The sequence below is a fragment of the Hypanus sabinus genome, chromosome 2, assembly GCF_030144855.1.
Source record: "Hypanus sabinus isolate sHypSab1 chromosome 2, sHypSab1.hap1, whole genome shotgun sequence".
Lineage (NCBI taxonomy): Eukaryota > Metazoa > Chordata > Chondrichthyes > Myliobatiformes > Dasyatidae > Hypanus > Hypanus sabinus.
In genome coordinates, this window is record NC_082707.1 from 166292818 (window position 1) to 166311257 (window position 18440).

General features: G+C 40.7%; 1 protein-coding gene across 3 annotated transcripts in view; it reads right to left on the bottom strand.

Moving 5' to 3' along the window:
* The window catches only part of LOC132386449 (exocyst complex component 3-like), a 78614-nt gene that overhangs the window by 31833 nt on the left and 28341 nt on the right, over positions 1-18440 (bottom strand). For all 3 annotated transcript variants that reach the window (XM_059958740.1, XM_059958730.1, XM_059958747.1), the window contains 4 exons: positions 16340-16741; positions 11681-12323; positions 4666-4783; positions 3167-3295 (listed from right to left, as the gene is read on the bottom strand). In XM_059958740.1, coding sequence (XP_059814723.1) covers positions 3167-3295; positions 4666-4783; positions 11681-12323; positions 16340-16741 — 1292 coding nt within the window. The remainder of the gene's footprint in view (positions 1-3166; positions 3296-4665; positions 4784-11680; positions 12324-16339; positions 16742-18440) is intronic.

An 18440-nucleotide genomic window follows, 5' to 3' on the forward strand; every position in this document is an offset into this window, starting at 1 on the left:
AGTGCCACACATGAGGCTGCTTAACAAGCTACAAGCCCATGCAATTCGAAAAAATATTCTAGCATGGATAAATCAGTGGATGATTAGCAGGAGGCAAAGAGTGGGAATAAAGAGAGCTTATTCTGGTTGGCTGCCAGTGACTAGTGATGTTCCACAGGGGTCTGTGTTGGGACCAATTCTTTTTACATTATATATCAGTGATTTGGGTGATGGAATTGATGGTTTTGTTGCAAAGTTTGCAGACAATATGAAGATAGGTGGAAGGGCAGGTAGTTTTGAGGAAACAGGGAGGCTACAGAAGGACTTAGACAGATTAGAAGAATGGGCAAAGAAGTGGCAGATGGAATAGTGTCAGGAGGTGTACGGTCATGTATTTTGGTAGAAAAAATGAAAATGTTGACTATTTTCTAAATGGAGAGAAAATACAAAAAGCTGAAGATCTAAGGAACTTATGAGCCCTTGTGTAGGATTCCCTAAAAGTTAGTTTGCAGGTTGAGTCTGTGGTGAGGAAGGAAATACAATGTTAACATTCATTTCAAGAAGACTAGAATATAAAAGCAAGGATGTAATGTCGATACTCTATAAAGCATTGATCAGGTCTCACTTGGAGTATTAAGAGCAGCTTTGGTCCCCTTTTCTTAGGAAGAATGTGTTGAAATTGGAAAGGGTTCAAAGAAGATGCACGATAATGATTCCAGGATTGTATGGCTTTTCATATGAAGAGCATTTGATGGCACTAGGCCAGTACTCACTGGAATTCAGAAGAATGAGGGGGTGACTTCATTGAAACCTATCAAATGGTGACTGGCCTTGATAGAGTGGATGTGGAGAGGATGTTTCCTTTGCTGAATGAGTCTAAGACCAGTTGACACAGACTCAAAACAGAGGGAACATGAGTGAATCTGCAGATGCTGGAAATAAATAAAAACACAAAATGCTGGCAGAACTCAGCAAGCCAGACAGCATCTATGGGAGGAGGTAGTGATGTTGCTTCGGGTCGAAACCCTTCATCAGGATAGAGGGACATCCTTTTAGAGTGATGAGGAAAAATTTCTTTAGCCAGAGATGTGGTGAATCTCTGGAATGCTTTGCCACAGGCAGCTGTGGAGGCCAAGCCTGTATGTATACTTAAGGCAGAGGTTGATAGATTCTTGATTTGTCAGGGCAGGAAGGGATGTGAGGTGTGGGGAGGCAGAAGATTGGAGCCGAGAAGAAAAACGGATCAGCCATTATGAAATGGACAAGTAGATTCGATGGGCCAACTGGCCTAATTCCACTCTTCTATGTTATGGCATTATAATCTCTCTGTTCCTCAGAACTTCTGTGTGTCCTTCATTCACTGTGTATAGCCTTATTAGTTCTCCGAAAGTGCATCATCTCACGTTTTTCAGGAATAACCTTCATCTGTTGTTGCTCTCCAGGCAAAACTGTAGTCTTGGATTCTAAGGACAGAATTCTGCAAGGAATTAATGATTTAGATGAAGGGATTAAAAGTAACATTAGTGAATTTGCTGATGACACAAAGCTGGGTGGCAGTGTGAAATGTCAGGAGGATGTTATGAGAATGCAGGGTGACTTGGACTGGTTGGGTGAGTGGGCAAATGTATGGCAGATGCAGTTTAATGTAGATAACTGTGAGGTTATCCACTTTGGTGGCAAGAACAGGAAGGCAGATTACTATCTAAATGGAGTCAAGTTAGGAAAAGGGGAAGTACAATGAGATTTAGGTGTTCTTGTACATCAGTCAATGAAAGCAAGCATGCAGGTACAGCAGGCAGTGAAGAAAGCTAATGGCATGCTGGCTTTTATAACAAGAGGAATTGAGGACAGGAGTAAAGAGGTCCCTCTGCAGCTGTACAGGGCCCTGGTGAGACCCCACCTGGAGTACTGTGTGCAGTTTTGGTCTCCAAATTTGAGGAAGGACATTCTTGCTATTGAGGGAGTGCAGCGTAGGTTCACAAGGTTAATTCCCGGAATGGCGGGACTGTCATATGTTGAAAGATTGGAGTGACTGGGCTTGTATACACTGGAATTTAGAAGGATGAGAGGGGATCTGATTGAAACATATAAGATTATTAAGGGATTGGACACACAGGAGGCAGGAAGCATGTTCCTGCTGATGGGTGAGTCCAGAACTAGAGGCCACAGTTTAAGAATAAGGGGCAGGCCATTTAGAACAGAGATGCGGAAAAACTTTTTCACCCAATGTGTGGTGGATATGTGGAATGCTCTGCCCCAGAAGACAGTGGAGGCAAGTCTCTGGATGCATTCAAGAGAGCGCTAGATAGAGCTCTTATAGATAGCGGGGTCAAGGGATATGGGGAGAAGGCAGGAACGGGGTACTGATTGTGTATGATCAGCCATGATCACAGTGAATGGTGGTGCTAGTTAGAAGGGCCGAATGGCCTACTCCTGCACCTACTGTCTATTGTCTATTACTGATTGAATATTTAGATACGGTGCAATGTCAGAATAGCTTTGAGATTCTAAGGTTTACAAATATTTTCAATACTTCTTTATCCTTTCAAGGCTGAGGAAATTTTTATACAATGTAGGAATTTTGTGAAAGCGTGAAAGAGGATAGGTGTGAATCTGCTGTGCCTCTCCTGATGTCTTGCCTTGCCTATACATTCTCCTCAAAATTAATCAACATTAAAAAAGTCTTCAAAGTTCCACAGAAATTGAAATTTGACAGATTAGCAACAGGGAAAAATTACCTCTCAATGTGTTATTAATAGCCAGAATACCTTTCAGTAGCTTCTACCCTCATTTATACTGGAATGATAACTATTTAAGGAAGATGGTGAGGAAAATGTTTTGAAGGAATTAAATCATACTTTCTCTGTTCATTACATCTAAAATAGTCAGCATTTGGCATACTACAGTCAAATCCTCTCACCATTTATCTTTGCTTCAACAAAAAGAATTCCAGTTTAATCCGTCAGCTGAAATATCACTTCCCTACCACTCTCTCTCATAAATAGTAATAATCTTATGCTCAGTTAATGTTCAGTTTAAAATTGGAGATACTTTTTTTTTGCTTGCAAAATTTAAAGCACAAGGACAGAAACAGGTCGATTCACAGGTCAGTGAATAGCTGAATATGTTAGGTGAGTCTATTTTGTGTTCCAGTATTCTGAAACAGTCAGAATATTGAGACATTTACCTGACTTAAATCAGAGGCAATATGCGAATGATAACAATCCATCATTATTTCTGGTACATATGCCTCAGATTCAGACCATTTTGCTTCATCTTCTTTCACTGCATTCTTCATCCAGACTGGAACTGTTAACTGGAATTAAATGGGATAGAAGTTATTTTGAAAATCTTGGACTTATTTTATGCTAAACTTTCAGGAATGTCAGATTTATTTTCATAGTTATTTGAATAAAATAGATGTTGAAATGAATGAGATACTAATTACATTACCAGAGCCTGCATTTCATCTCACTGTTTTCACATATGCATATTTCATGGCTTTCTCTGGACTATCCCAGGATCAGAGCACTTGAGAATTAAAGAAACTGAATCCATTTTTCAGAAGAGAAAGCTTTTATCCTGAAGAAGGAGACTCAAGTTTTTAATGATAAGGACACATGTTAGATTAAATCCAGACAAGGGGTTGAGGTGGTTGGCAAATGTGAATTTGTGGTAGCCTCTGCAATGCATTTTTTTATAACATTATAATTCATTAATTCCAGAATCCCAACCATCATACTTGTCACCTCTTTCTTTGGATAACAAAGTATTTGTTGAACTTTGATTTTGACAATACGAATTAAGCCAGCAATTCCTGAATTCAATATTAATATCTCTTCACTTCTTTGTAGAACAGTCTGGCTCTGACATTATGCTCATGTCTCTTTCTCTTCTTTGCCAGTGGCTGAAAAAGCTTTTCGGCATTAATATGATTCATTATGGTATGTTCAGAACACTTGAAACAGCCAATGCAGTTTATGTGCAAATATTAGAAGTATTCATTACTTGTTATTATATTCATTTTGGTCAATTGGCTGATATTCTGGTGCCAGAAGTTACAACTTATAAATATTCTCAATTGTTTGAAAGAATGTTAGAACATATTAAGGCTATTTGTGCTCACTATTGTAATTTAAATATATTATTTGCTCCATTAAGGAGCTCGAGAATCTAATTATGTGTCTTGCTAATTTCATAAACTGCCATGAGGCAATCTCTTCAGAGAGCATAGAGCAACTGATTCTTGGATTAGTTTACACCCAATGGAGACAAAATGGGACTGTGCTGATGATAGATTGCCTCTCAAAACACTAAAAGATTTTTCAATCCTTTTAAAAGCCTTATTTTAAAAAAGAAATGGTATCATTCAAATCAGGACAGTGAGACCAAACTATTTTTCTCCTAGTTATTGACGGATCTAGCAAGCTCTGCTCCAGTTCCAGAATAGCTCTTCTGACAGGAAATTTTAATGACTCGTCAATGAAGAAGCAAGTCTTTGAACAAATAATCTAGCTGTGAAAAAAAATTGCAGCTAAGAAGCAGACATTGTTACACTGAACAAGACAGGATCTCATCTATATTTGTATTGAAGTCTTTTTCTATACATTGATTTATTTTCTTAGTCTGTTGTCTGATAAGATCACTTGGAAGGCACTTATAAGGCACTTATAATTTCATTCATACCTTCAAAGCTTCAATGTATTTGTCCATGATATTCTTTATAATTTTTTCATCTAACAATGGACCAAGTCCCTCAATGTTCACTTCTGGTGAAAGCTCAGGATGGTTCATAACAGCATCACTGCAAGTAAAGTGGGATACTTTAGACATTTAGTTCTCACAATTAACTTGGCATAATTACCAATCTTGCTCAGTTTCTTCACATTATCTGACCTGACTATTTTTGGAATTAGTTTAGGTTTCCAGCATTGCAGTATTTTGATTTTGTAAACTAAACTGTAGACTTGTTACATAAAAACCACAACAAATAATAAATTTGGAAAAGTGCAATTTTGGGATGGAATTATTGTAAAGAAAAGTATTCTTTTGCATATACCAGACAAGATACTAGCTGTGCTTTATGTGAATAATGCCTACTTATGCATTAGGAGTACTGAGTCTGAAATTAGATTTGATGACATAGAGTTGAGTTTGGCAAAGTAAAAAGGAAAGATGTGATCATCTCAGAAGAACAAAAATTGAAAAAAAAATATTTTTGTTCACTTAACAGCTACTTGGAAGATAAACCAATAGAAATTTTATCCTGAAGTTTATTTATTGAACCTGCAAGCATCCAAGTTTATTTTTTTGCAATGAGACCCAAAGGACAAATCACCTAAAATTTAGATGATTCAAGTTGTTCTTTACTTCCCCTATGGTTTTCCGCCTGATACCTGTTATGATGAAAGAACATCAACTGTAAATACTAACGCTGATGCTCTCTACAAATATTATCTGACTAGAGTATTCACAGATTTTTAAGTTTTTATTTCAAGTTTCCAGCATCTGTAGTATTTTGATTTTGTAAACTAACAGTTGTAATTTTGTTATAATAAATAACCTGAGCCACAGCAGGCTGCAATTGTATTTCCAACCAAAGAGAGGATGGTTGACAGTAGAATTATTTCATCAAGCTTAGTGCTGTATTAGGACAAAATACTTCGATAACTATCTTCTCTAATCACACTTTCTTGGTAAAAGTAACACATTTTTGTTGGGAAATATTGCTGTGTTTTCATTCAGGAATTTGATTCCTTTGAGTTATTTCACTTCCTTGTGTAATTGATTATTTGCTGAGAACATAATCAAATGCCTCAACACACTTCCAGCTTATTGGGCGACATGTTAGCAGAAGTGCTCTGTACTTGTCAAAGCCCAAATGTTATAGGATTATGTTGCCCCCTGGAGCTCAAGCACAAAAAAGCTCAAGACTGTTACTTCAGTATAGCACTGGCAAAGATTATCTATTAGGTGAAGCATTAAACCTACACCCCATATACTCTTATGCAAATTATCCTATTACAACATTAAGTAGAACAGCTCAGGAATTAATATACATTGTCCTTGACCCATGCAGCTTGTTCAGAAAATGTTCACTAGAGTGTGCTGTGTGCATGCTGGTTGTCGGGTTCCCCTTAACAGTAATATCTCAAAGGTAAATTATTATTGTGAAATATTATAATATCTCATGTGGCCCTATAAAGTTCTTTCCTTTCACTGTCAGTAGACTGTGGAGCTTATTAAGCAATGTTAAATACTGACATCCGGAAGCTAAATCCCTATTCCTTCACTGATCAGAATCAGGTTTAATATCATCAGCATATGTTGTGAAATTTGTTAACTTTGCCGCAGCAGTACAATGCAATACATAATAATAGAGAGAAAAAAACTGAATTAGATTAAATTAAATAAGTAGTGCCAAAAACAGAAATAAAATGTAGCAAGGTAGTGCTGATGAGTTCAATGTTCATTCAGAAATCGGATGGTAGAGGGAAAGAAGCTAGTCCTGAATCTTTGAGCGTGTGCCCTCAGGCTTCTGCACCTTCTTCCTGATGATATCAATGAGAAGAGGGCATGTCTTCTCCTTGCTATCATCAGATAGGAAGTACAGAAGCCCTCCACCAGCAAGCAAAGAAATGACACTTTTCATAGATATTTGAACCACTCTCACTATAAAGCTTCTGAAAATATTATTCTCTAGTGAGATTAATTTTTAAAAAATTCTAAGCCACGATTGCTTATTTTGCTAATTTTATAACCTGAAGTATTTTATGTAGAATATAATTCCCTTAGAGACATATTTCAATTTGTGACAATTATTCGATGTATCTGGCTGTGAAGGCAGTTTGAAGGAAGTTGGGGATCCTTTGAATTGATACTGTCTGGCAACAAATGTTAGAGGAAAGATGAAAGCAATGTTTTCACAGATACCAGGGCTTGGAATTTATAGTAATAAAGAACTTTTGTTCTCCCAATATACTTTGGGCAATGGGCAGTAACTTTGGGATTTAGCATACATGTCACTTAACATTGCAAATCCTGAAGATGCTCTGAGTGAAGCAATGGGGTTTGCATTTTTTGCAGCCATTACACTGAAATCATTTGGAATGATATGAATTTAAGCTTATTACAAGCTATTAATCCAAGAGAAATTTTAGGGTGAGATTTTAATGGCACACTAAACCACAACTACTTCTTCACTAATCATCAAGCCCAATAAACAAATAACATATGCGCATTGCAATTTCCTTACATGTGTATTTAAAATACATGGATGATTATAATAAAAACCTTATTTATAATATCTTAATAATCACACTTATTTGAAAATAATTATTTGGCAACCTCTATCATGATTTAAAAGTTAGGTAAGATATCACCTGGATTCTTGGCAGTGAGGATTATTTAATTGATTGGCTAATTAGTCAGTTTGGTGGCAACAAAGCCACCAATTTCTCCTGAAATTGATGACTTATGCAATTGGATGTCAGAAGTGGGGAAGTTCTCACCATGTTGATTGGAAGATTTTGGTGTGGGTTTCCCTTCCCAGTCAGTGGAGCCTTTTTCAGGGTCAGGAGTGATAAGTGTCCCTTTCCTACTGATTGGAAATTTCCTATGTAAAGGGGGTTTCTTCTTTTTTCTTTGTTACTGTGTATGTAATCAAAAGGGCTTCTTTTGTTAACTAGCAGGAATGCTTCTTTGTTGCGAGAGAGTGCTGGAAGCTTGTTTGGGTTAAAATTTACTGATAACGAGAATTGTATTCCTTTGTAAACCAAATGGGGATTAATGTTCTTACTTCTGAGTCTGTAAGCTTTTGTTGACGGGCTTTTGGGCAGATCGGCGCGAGGAGGTTGAGAGAGAGGACGCAATGCTGTAAGCTGGGCGAGGATCGGACCCCAAGCGGGGGTCCGAGGCCAGGAGGTACTCCGAGGAGTGGGGATGAAGCTAGATGTGCTTGGTTGACCACTCGGAGGGTCCTGAGCTGCGAGTCGAGGAGTTCGGAGGGGATCGAATGGTGGCCAGAAGATTTCAGTAATTGAGCTCCAACAGTTGTGCACGAAGTGGTTTGGACTTTGATAAGTTTGGTGCCTTTTCTTTATTTTTTTTCTTCATATATACTGTATCATTATTAATCACTTAGTTTATAGTAACCTTTATAAATTGTACTCATTTAATCGCATATGGTGTACTGTCTGTTTTTGGGCGAGGTGGGGACATCACACAGCATCCACACCAGCTGATTACCCAGTTTGGCGGGGCCGAAGGCTGCTCCCCCTAGACGAGAATGAGCTGAGCGAGCCTGAGGCGACCCAGGGGGTTACATTGTGGGGTGCTCGTCCGGGGTTGATTTCTGTGGAAGCTGTGTGATCACCCTCTTTAAATTGTGTCTGCGGCGAAGAGCTGGTGTGCCTTTGTGGGTGTGCGATTGCTGGTTATCACTGCGTGTGTGTTGGGTGGGGTGGCTGCTGTTGGTAGCCTGGAGGTCGTTGTTCGAGTTCCGACTAGTGCTGACGAAATGGTGGTGGGACCATGGGTTGTCCGTACTGTTTGGAGAGTGAGGAGTGACAGGTTGGGATGTTTCAGCAGTGGTGGGCTCCGCCCGGTTGTTGGAATAATGTCCAGCCCTAAAGGGGCGGAGGCGTGGGCGGAGCGGACCCCTCAGTTGTTGGGTGAGTGGCAGTGCTTGGCTGAGGAAAAGTGACAGGGACGGGTTGAAAGTTTGAGTAGGTGGACTGGTGACGTTGTTAGAACTGTCAGGTGCAATTACCTCGAAGTGACTGCTGCCAGTTCTGGGAATGTGTGGGAAAATGCGTGTGGTTCGACTGGAAGTCAAATGCCACAGCTGGGGGGCTTATCATATCCGTGGCAGGAGATTGGTGGAAAGTTTTTAAGGGTATCCCTTTTGCCTAGGGGGGGCAGTTAAATTGCTTGTGGTGCCAAGGGGATCAGTTGTTCCGTTGATTCGAGAGGTGTCAGGAAACTTAGAGGAGGCCCAGTGGGGGAACAGCTTGGGGTCTCTGGGGGAGCACGTTCCCAGCAATGTACCAAGGAACTCCCGAAAGGAACAGACCCTTTCCTGAAGGCTTAGAGGGGCCACGCGCACAGGTGTTGTTACGGATGGATGGAAGTCAAGTTAAAGCCATCCTCGACACCGGGGCGCCGGTTAAGTTGCTGTACAGTTTGTTTTATAACCGTTATTGGAAGCATTTACCCTTGACAACATTGAGGACACTGGAGATTCGGGGTACCAGTGCCGTTGATTATCCAGACGATGGTTGTTGGTCAGTGAAAATGGAGTTCTTGGAGGCAAAAGTGGAGGTGACTGAGGTTCATGAATCGTTAATGCTGATGTGTCCGGACACTGTTGAGACGGGCAGTGTTTCTGTTTTAGAGAGAACCAATATTCTGCTGGTGCGCTTGGGGGCCTGCCCGGAAGAGGCGGGTGAGTGCTGTTTGGAGGCATTGTCGATGCACCCAGAGTTTTGAGCTGCTTGTGCGGACGTGTGTAGCAGCATTGGGCCGATACCGAATTCAAACAAGAGCCAGTGGTGGTACAGCCTGGGGGAAGTATCTGAGGGTGAGACCCTCTTAGTGGACGCTGCGAAATATCACGAAGGAGGGGAGTTGATTGCTGAAGACACCTCGGAGAGAGAGAGAGGTTGCGGCGACTGGCCCCTGAAGCCGTGGAAGACGTAGGCAGCGTGTGTGTGGATTATATTGCGCTGAAGAGGCGCACTGTCAGTGACCAGAATATGGCCCTGAGGGCCGAAGAGGCGATGGCCTATCTGAGTGGTGCGATGTGGTTTAAGGTGCTGGATCTGAGGAGTGGATGTTGCCAGATCCCGATGAGTGGGGCCAACAAGGAGAAGACGGCCGTTATAAATTCCCTAGGAGTCTTCGGGTCTGAAAAGATGCCACAGGGCATATCTGGAGCCCTTGCAACCTTCCTGCTGGGCAGGTGGAAGACCATAGGGGATGTGGAGGCGTTTGGAGTTTTGGTGTATGTGGATGATCTCTTGGTATTTGGATTTGCCTCAGGAGAATATGAAGTGAGGTCGTTGCAGGAGCAGCTGAGAATTACCGAGTTAAAGTGTTTTCTGGACACGTGCCAGGGCTGGCGAAGGTCGCAGCTCGTGAGTGACTGTCTCTACAGGATCAAGTTTGAAATGAAGACGGAGAGACTGGAGAAAGTGATCTGGAACCATTCGGAAGACTTACAAGTTGGAGAGAATGAAGAAAGTTGTCTGAGGGCAATAGCAAACTGAGAACCCGGAGAGGGGAGGTTGCGGAGGTGAAGAAATTACAGACAAATCTCAGAAGAGAGAAGCGGAAGCTTGAAGGGAACCTGAACATGACCATCGACAGTTCAAATGAAGTGCAAAACCTGAAAGTTGATCTGGAAGAAGTCATGAGGAAGAAAAAGCTGGAGAGAAGTGCAGTGAATACTGAACAGGAGGCTGAAGAGACTGCAGGAGCAGTGCAGGCCACGTGTTTCCGTTTGGAGAAGATCAAACAGCAGCTACCGATCGCAGAAATGAGGAAGGATACAGATTCAATGGATAACGTGCTGGATGTGTGGTACATGCTGCCTTTTGCTGACTTTCCCTCGATTGAGGAAGAGACCTTTGGCCCTTCTCCCATTGAGTCAGGTGTAGTGGGGAGGGTTAGCTGTGTGCAGTGTGGGGCAAGAGTGAGAGGTTGAGAGAGGAGTTGGTAGTGGGCCCAAGGTATCCCCAGTTGTGTCCGAGCCTGAAGGGTTTAGGTGAGGGGGTACGGAGGTCTCAGAAGGGTTAGGGAACTCCCAGATAGTTGGCCTAAGTAGCGCCTGAGGAACAGGGCGTGAGGTTTACTGTGTGGGGAGGAGATGTCACTGTTTGTGCTTGGGTTATGGTGTGTTGGCAGGAAAGGTGGCGAGTTATTTAATAGTCATGAGGACATGACTTTTATTTGGTGGGGGGAGAGTATAAAGGGGGTTTCTTCTTTTTTCTTTGTTACTGTGTATGTAATCAAAAGGGCTTCTTTTGTTAACTAGCAGGAATACTTCTTTGTTGCGAGAGAGTGCTGGAAGCTTGTTTGGGTTAAAATTTACTGATAACGAGAATTGTATTCCTTTGTAAACCAAATGGGGATTAATGTTCTTTCTTCTGAGTCTGTAAGCTGTTGTTGACGGGCTTTTGGGCAGATCGGCACGAGGGGGTCGAGAGAGAGAATGCAATGCTGTAAGCTGGGCGAGGAACGGACCCCAAGCGGGGGTCCGAGGCCAGGAGGTACTCCGAGGAGTGGGGATGAAGCTAGATGTGCTTGGTTGACCACTCGGAGGGTCCTGAGCTGCGAGTCGAGGAGTTCGGAGGGGATCAAATGGTGGCCAGAAGACTTCAGTAATTGAGCTCCAACAGTTGTGCATGAAGTGGTTTGGACTTTGATAAGTTTGGCGCCTTTTCTTTATTTTTTTTTCCTTCATATATACTGTATCATTATTAATCACTTAGTTTATAGTAACCTTTATAAATTGTACTCATTTAATCGCTTATGGTGTACTGTCTGTTTTTGGGTGAGGTGGGGACATCACACAGCATCCACACCAGCTGATTACCCAGAAGGCTGCTCCCCCTAGATGAGAACGAGCTGAGCGAGCCTGAGGCGACCCAGGGGGTTACACCTATAACATCTAAAGAAAGCAAATTAGAAGGTACTCTACCTTTTGTAGGTGTGAATAATCCAGTTGAGTAGTGAATAAAGATCACTTGGTTCAAGCTGTTTCTGTAGAATGCTTTCCAAATGAGAAGCTACAGTTTGGTGATAGCATTTCACATACATGCTAAAAATATTGTAACTTTCTGGATAACTTTTTTGTATAAAGTTCTTGACAGTTTTCAAGTCTTCAACAATAATTTCTTGCACGTCTGATAAATGCTGTGCCATCATGCAGGAACCCTTCTCCTTTGCACGTAAAGGCACATTATCTATCCTGTCTTTTACACTTCTGGTAACTGTTTCTCGCCACAGTTCTCGCCACTTTCGAGGCCTTCTGAAACACTCAGTATCAGAAAGATTCTTTTGTTCTTGCCAATCTTTGTCAGCTGCTTCTTCCATTTCAACAACTTTCATTGTCCAGCACAAATAGTTACCATTTTCTTTAGCAATAGTTAGTGAATTGGCAACTATGTACATCATTTGTCCAACAAGTGCGTCACAGAGCAGATTGAGATCTCGAACTTTAACCATATATTGCTGATCTTTTGTTGGCTTTCTCTCATTTAGCAATTCTTTTTCCATTTTATTTATGTTTTCATTTGCATCCAGTAACATCTTTTTTGTTATTAACTGGTTTATTTCCATTACTGCAAAATAATTCAACAGGATTAATTGTTAAGTTGTTTGAAAGCATTACATTTAAAATGATTAACATAACTTTTATTTATTCATTCCAGTGGGTTTCAGAGTGTTTTGACCTAGAATTAAACAACTTTAAGGGCAAAACAATTTCTAGTCGCTTATGTTTTCAAATATGCACGTGAAAGATTACAACATAGATACACAAAATTAATGTTTTAGTGAGAGAGAGCTTGGACCAACTAGAGAAGCTTTCAAACTTGAAGATTTCTCGGGTACTTTAAGCTAGGGATAGTATGTGTCAGTTGAATTAACCTAATTTGAGTCATGCAAATCTATGAATTAGAACCATGAAAAGACCATTAGGCCCTATAAGCCCACCCCGCCTTTTAAAAAGATCATAGCTGAGACTTTCCCAGAAGAAGCAAAAGCCTTTATACAACCGGCCTGTCAACAATCCTCAGGAATTTGATGATTCAATCTAATCCCCTCTGATTCTTCATAGACACAAGCATAACTCTAGTCCTTTCCTCAAGACAACCAGGTACTAGTCTAATACTCCTTTTCAGAACTGCATTAACTTCCTTCCTTAAATACTGAGACTAATATTTTGCACAGTACTTTACTTCTCTATTCATTTTCCCAACAGCAAATAATAACATCCTGTGAACTTTCTTAATTACTTGCTACAGAGGCATACTTGCTTTCTGCAAATCATATACTTTGACACATATAGACTGGCATCTCAGAGCCAAGCCATTTATAATGATAGTAAAATGTTGAAGCTTCAACACTGATCTCTCGAGCACACCAGGCTTTTCTTTCTCAATATTTCTCTTTCAATATTTTTATCAATTTCTACATAGAAGAATACTGAGTACAAGATATATATTATGTCAAAATAAGGATAAAATAATACCAAATACATTATATTTGAATCACACTTGCAATCTCAGTACTCAATATTCATGTAAGTTAAATTAAATCATAATATTGAAATGTGATAATTTTATTATATGAAAAAAAAATCTAAGCCCACTACCAAGATCGAAGCTGTTTGGTAAATAAAGAAAAAAAGGAAAACATCCTTATCATATAGAGAAATATGTTATTAGCCAACATCTGTACTTTAAGAGCAAATCAAAGGTTTTGATATTAGTTCAGAAACAGTCCCCACAATGTTTGAAAGCCTTGACCAGATTCAGAAATCGAACAACGGATCTTCTCTAAATTTAAGCATGACATAACATCACGTAACCATTGAGCGTGAGTAGGTGGAATGACATCCTTCCATTTAAGCAAGATGCCCTCCTAGCTATAAGAGAAATAAAAGCCAAATTGTGCAAATCAGATGTCTCCAAAATAATATCTTTTCCTCCAATAATACCAAATAAGGCAGTCAAAGGGTTAGGCTTAAAATTTACTTTGAAACGTACAGAGAAAGCTTGGAATGCTTCTTTCCAGTATTTTTCAAGACTCGGACATGTCCAAAACTTATGAATTAGTGAAGCTTCTCCATTGTGACATCTATCACAATAGGGAGATATATCCGAATAAAAATGAGATAGCTTATCCTTGGTCATGTGGGCCCTATGGAGTACTTTAAATTGTAGGAGGTAGTGGCAGGCACATAACTTTGAGGTGTTAACCAATTTAAACATTTCATTCCAATTTTTTTCATTTAGAAAATACTTTGGTTTATTGAGATTTTTTCTTTCAAGTCCCATTTATCCTAATTATTTTTTAAAACCTATGACCAATCTAGTTTTTAAAGAATTGGATAGATTGGGAATTAAATACTTCCAGGATCTGTTTGTTGGAGGAAGGGTCTTTTCGTTTGAGCAATTGTCAGCTAAATATAGCTTACCAAAAACCCACTTTTTTCAATATCTACAAATTAGAGACTTCCTGTGATCTCAATTATATATATTTCCTAAACATCCCAATAAGAACTTATTAGATGTAATTTCTAATTTGAAACATTTTCATAATGGTTCAATATCCAATATTTATGGCATGTTGCTGGGAATGAGAAATACTCCTTTAGTCAAAATTAAAAATCTTTGGGAACAAGATTTACAGACTTCAATTTCTGAGGAAACTTAGAATGAAATTTTTAAATTGGTTAGCACATCAGGCTTCTCAAACAGAAAAGATGCATTTTTGCCTATATTCCAGTTTCCTGTGAGTCAGTCCATCTCCTATCCACACCGATATTGTGCTTCCTACACAATGTGCTTTAATACTCTGCAATAATCTTTGATGTGAAAACTTATAAAATGACTTTGAAAACTCAAATATGGTACATCTACCAGTTCCTCTTCATCCACAGCACAAAATTCCAGTTAACTGGACACTCTGCTAGATTAACTTGTATTTTTAAGAAGGACCTTGCTGTAATATATTTGATGATACCTTCTAAAAATTTCCTTAAATCAAATGTTAATCTTAACTATTCTGCATATGAGGTTTCTGCCTCCCTTTCCCTTCTACCAACGGCATATGGGCCAAACTTTATAAAGAGATTTTTATAAAATACTGGTGTGCCTCACTTGGAGTATTGTGAGCAGTTTTGGGCTCCTTATCTTTGAAAGTGTGTACTGAAACTGGAGAGGGTTCAAAAGAGGATCATAAAAATGATTCCAGGATTGAATAGCTTGTCATATGAATAGTGTTTCATGGCTCTGAGCCTGTATTCATTAGAATTTAGAAGAATGAGGAATAACCTCATTGAAACCTATTGAATTGTGAAAGGTCTTGATGGAGTGGATGTGGAAATGACGTTTCCTATGATGAGCGAGTCTAAGACCAGAGGACACCGCCTCGGAGTGGAGGGGAGATGAGGAGGAATTTCTTTAGCCAGACTGTGGTGAATCTGTGGAATTCTTTGCCGCAGGCAGCTGTGGAGGCCCAAGCTTGCACGTATATTAAAGCCAAGGTTGATAGATTTTTGATTGATCAGTCATGGAGGGATATAGGGAGAAGGCAGGAAATTGGGGCAGAGAAGAAAAGTGGATCAGCCATGATGAAATGGCAGGACAGACTCGATGGGCCAAAAGGCCTAATTCTGCTCCTATATCTTATGGTGTTATGGTAAAACGTGAGCAAATCTGACTAGCCTGGTGAGTACCATAGTCAACCTGCACTAATTAGTATGAAGGTTCTCTGTCCATGTTGTATCGCTCTATGATTCTAATTCACTAAGCACTGTACCTGATTCTAGTTAATGTATTTACCATGTACTCGCACGCCATCACTTTCGAACTTCATCCACCTCAGTTTAAAACTACTTGTTCATCTTCAACAAGTTTATTTTTGGGGCCTTTCAATTATGGAAAAGTTTATAATTTATTTTAAATATTGGCCCAAATTATGCAGGCTGCATTGTTAACAAAACTATTGGTGATCACCATTGTTATTCGGTGGAAATGACTTTGCAAGCATTTGCAACACGCACAAAATGCAGCATCTATGGAAATGAATAAAGAGTCGATCGTTTGGCTGAGACCCTTCATCAGGACATGATGTGCGAGCATATGCCCTTTACCACTAGTCTCAAAAGAATTCTCAGTGATTCAGTACACGTCTACATGCTGCTCAGCAGATCTCTCCAAATGAACACGAGCTGGAGGACAGAAAATAAAGAAAATTACGGTTCTCAGGGCAGTTGTACTGAACAGGTTGCTGGAGCTGTAGGCTGGCAGCCTCTACATCCTGATGGGTCTTAAAGGAAATGGCCTACATTAGCTAGGTTACTTTGAAATGGCATAATTGTATCTGCTTCAACCATATGCTCTGACAACCTGTTCCTTAAAGGCACCACCCTCTGCACAAAGAGGTTGTCTCTCAGGTGTCTTAAAACTTTCACCTCCCAACAGTTAGTTAACTGCAAGCACAATTGTAGCTGGGATGTTAAACCAAACCACAAGTCCGTGGATCCATTAATGCAGCTCTGTTTTTTTACCCACAAGGAACACAAAACACTTCAATGTGTGTTACCCCTAATTAAAGTCTGTATTTTTACCTGACAATGGAGACTTTGTGTTCTCAATTGACTTAACTTCCACGCACTCTTCTTCTTCTTCTCTCAGGTTATTAGCTGTGCTTTCATTTGACATAACTTTTGTTACATCTTTGTCTGAAGATTTTTGAGGTGTGAAACTAAGTCTCCTCTTACTTAATCGGGCAAAGCTTCTTAACAATCCACTCTGTTCTTTTGGACTTTCATCAGGCACTTTGGCCTCTGCATTGCTGCTGCTGTTCTCACTGGTTCTGAAGGATCTTTGACTCATTTTATTTCTTCCATCTTCAATATCTGAAGCATTACCAGCAGCCTGGCCTTGACCTGGTGAATCCTTGGCACTGGGTAGATTGTCATTTAACACCATTTCCGTATTTGACATTGTCTTGTTTTTCGGAAGTACTTCTAAATACAATTAAAAAAAATCAGTGCCTTTTCTCTATTTAGGAAAATAAAATGAAAATGTTATTAAAATATATCTGATAATTTATTTATAGTAATATCTTTAAGGAATTCCATACGGGCAACATCCTCTGCACAAGTTGTCCCTCAGGTCTCTTTTCAACCTTTCACCTCCCAGCTCCTGGAACTTTCCAGCTTGTCATGGAGAAAATGGTATGGGATATGAACTTGCTTGAGGTACTGGTGTATCTATATAACCTCAGTGTTCGGGTCCACCTTGGAGGAACATGAAGCGAGGCTACTGAAGGTGCTGGAACACCTGAAAGGTGAAGGGTTAAAACTTCACCTTGGACAAGTGCCAGTTCTGCAAGACATCTGTCAGCCATGTTGGGTACATAGTCTTATGGGATAGAGTAGCTAAGGATCTACCCAAGATAGAGGCTGTGAGCGCTTTGTGCTAGTTCCTTGGGTTCTGCGGGTACTATCAGAGGTCCGTGAAGGACTACGTGGAAGCCAGTCACCCTTTAAATCAGCTTCTGTGTGGTTACCCTCCCTTGGGGAAGAAAGGGAGGAGGACAAATGGAGAGGAGGGTAAAGATTAGCTTAGTCCTTTGGAGCAAGATGGGATACAAAATGTGAAGAGGCCTTTCTGTCTTTGAAGCAGGTGCTGATACAAGGGCCTGTGCTGGCTTTTGCAGAACCCCAATTGGTGGCGTTTTCTGCCTATGATTTCAACCTGAAGTACCGGCCGGGAAGTAGGAACATTGATGCCGGTGCCTTGTCCCGGCATGCGCATGAAGGGCTGGACAGGGACGAAGAGTGAGAGAGCATCTCCTGCCCCGGGAGTGAAAGCCATGTGCCAATTTGCCATCACAGCGAAGGCAGACGGAAGGCAAGGGCAGGTCTGAGTGGTAGATCAATTGGGAGCTCCTGATGGTGCCATTCCACAAGTTCACTGTAACCTCACTGCTTTGCAGACAAACCAGTTACTGGAAATGAGTCCTGGGGAAGTGGCAGCTGCACAGCGAGATTACTCAGGCATCACTACCATTTCATCAGCAGTCGAAAAAAGAGGCATGGCCCAAGCGAAGACGATGAAATATGCTGTGGTGCCTCCATTACTGAGGGAGTGGCCCAGACTGGAGTTGAAGAATAAGATCCTATACTGGGTCACGTCACCCCGAGACCAACCTCGGAGTTCCCAGCTGGTTCTGCCTGAGAAGTATCCTATGTGTTGAAGTCACTTCATGATGACTGCGGCCATTTAGGAGTTGACAAGACCCATGGATTGCTCAGGGATCAGTTTAACTTGCCTCAAATGAAGCCGGAAGTCGCACGGTGCCGCAAGTCATGTTTGTGATGTATATGGAGTAAAACACTACCTAGAGGGCAGCTCCACTGTCCCACGTTCAGAGTGCAGGGCCCCGTGACCTGGTGTGTAAGGATGTCCTGTCAATAGATCCAGATGCCAGCAACATGGCGAATGTCTTAGTCATCATGGACCACTACACCAGTTATGGGCAAACCTTCCCTACCAAGAATCAGAGGGTGTCCACACTGACCAAAGCGTTATGGGAGAAGTATTTTATTTACTATGGCCTCCCCAGGTGGATACATGAGATTTCGAGAGCAGGTTCATACATGAGTTACCGAACATGCTTGGAGTCGAGAAGTTGAGGACTACGTCTGATCACCCACAGGG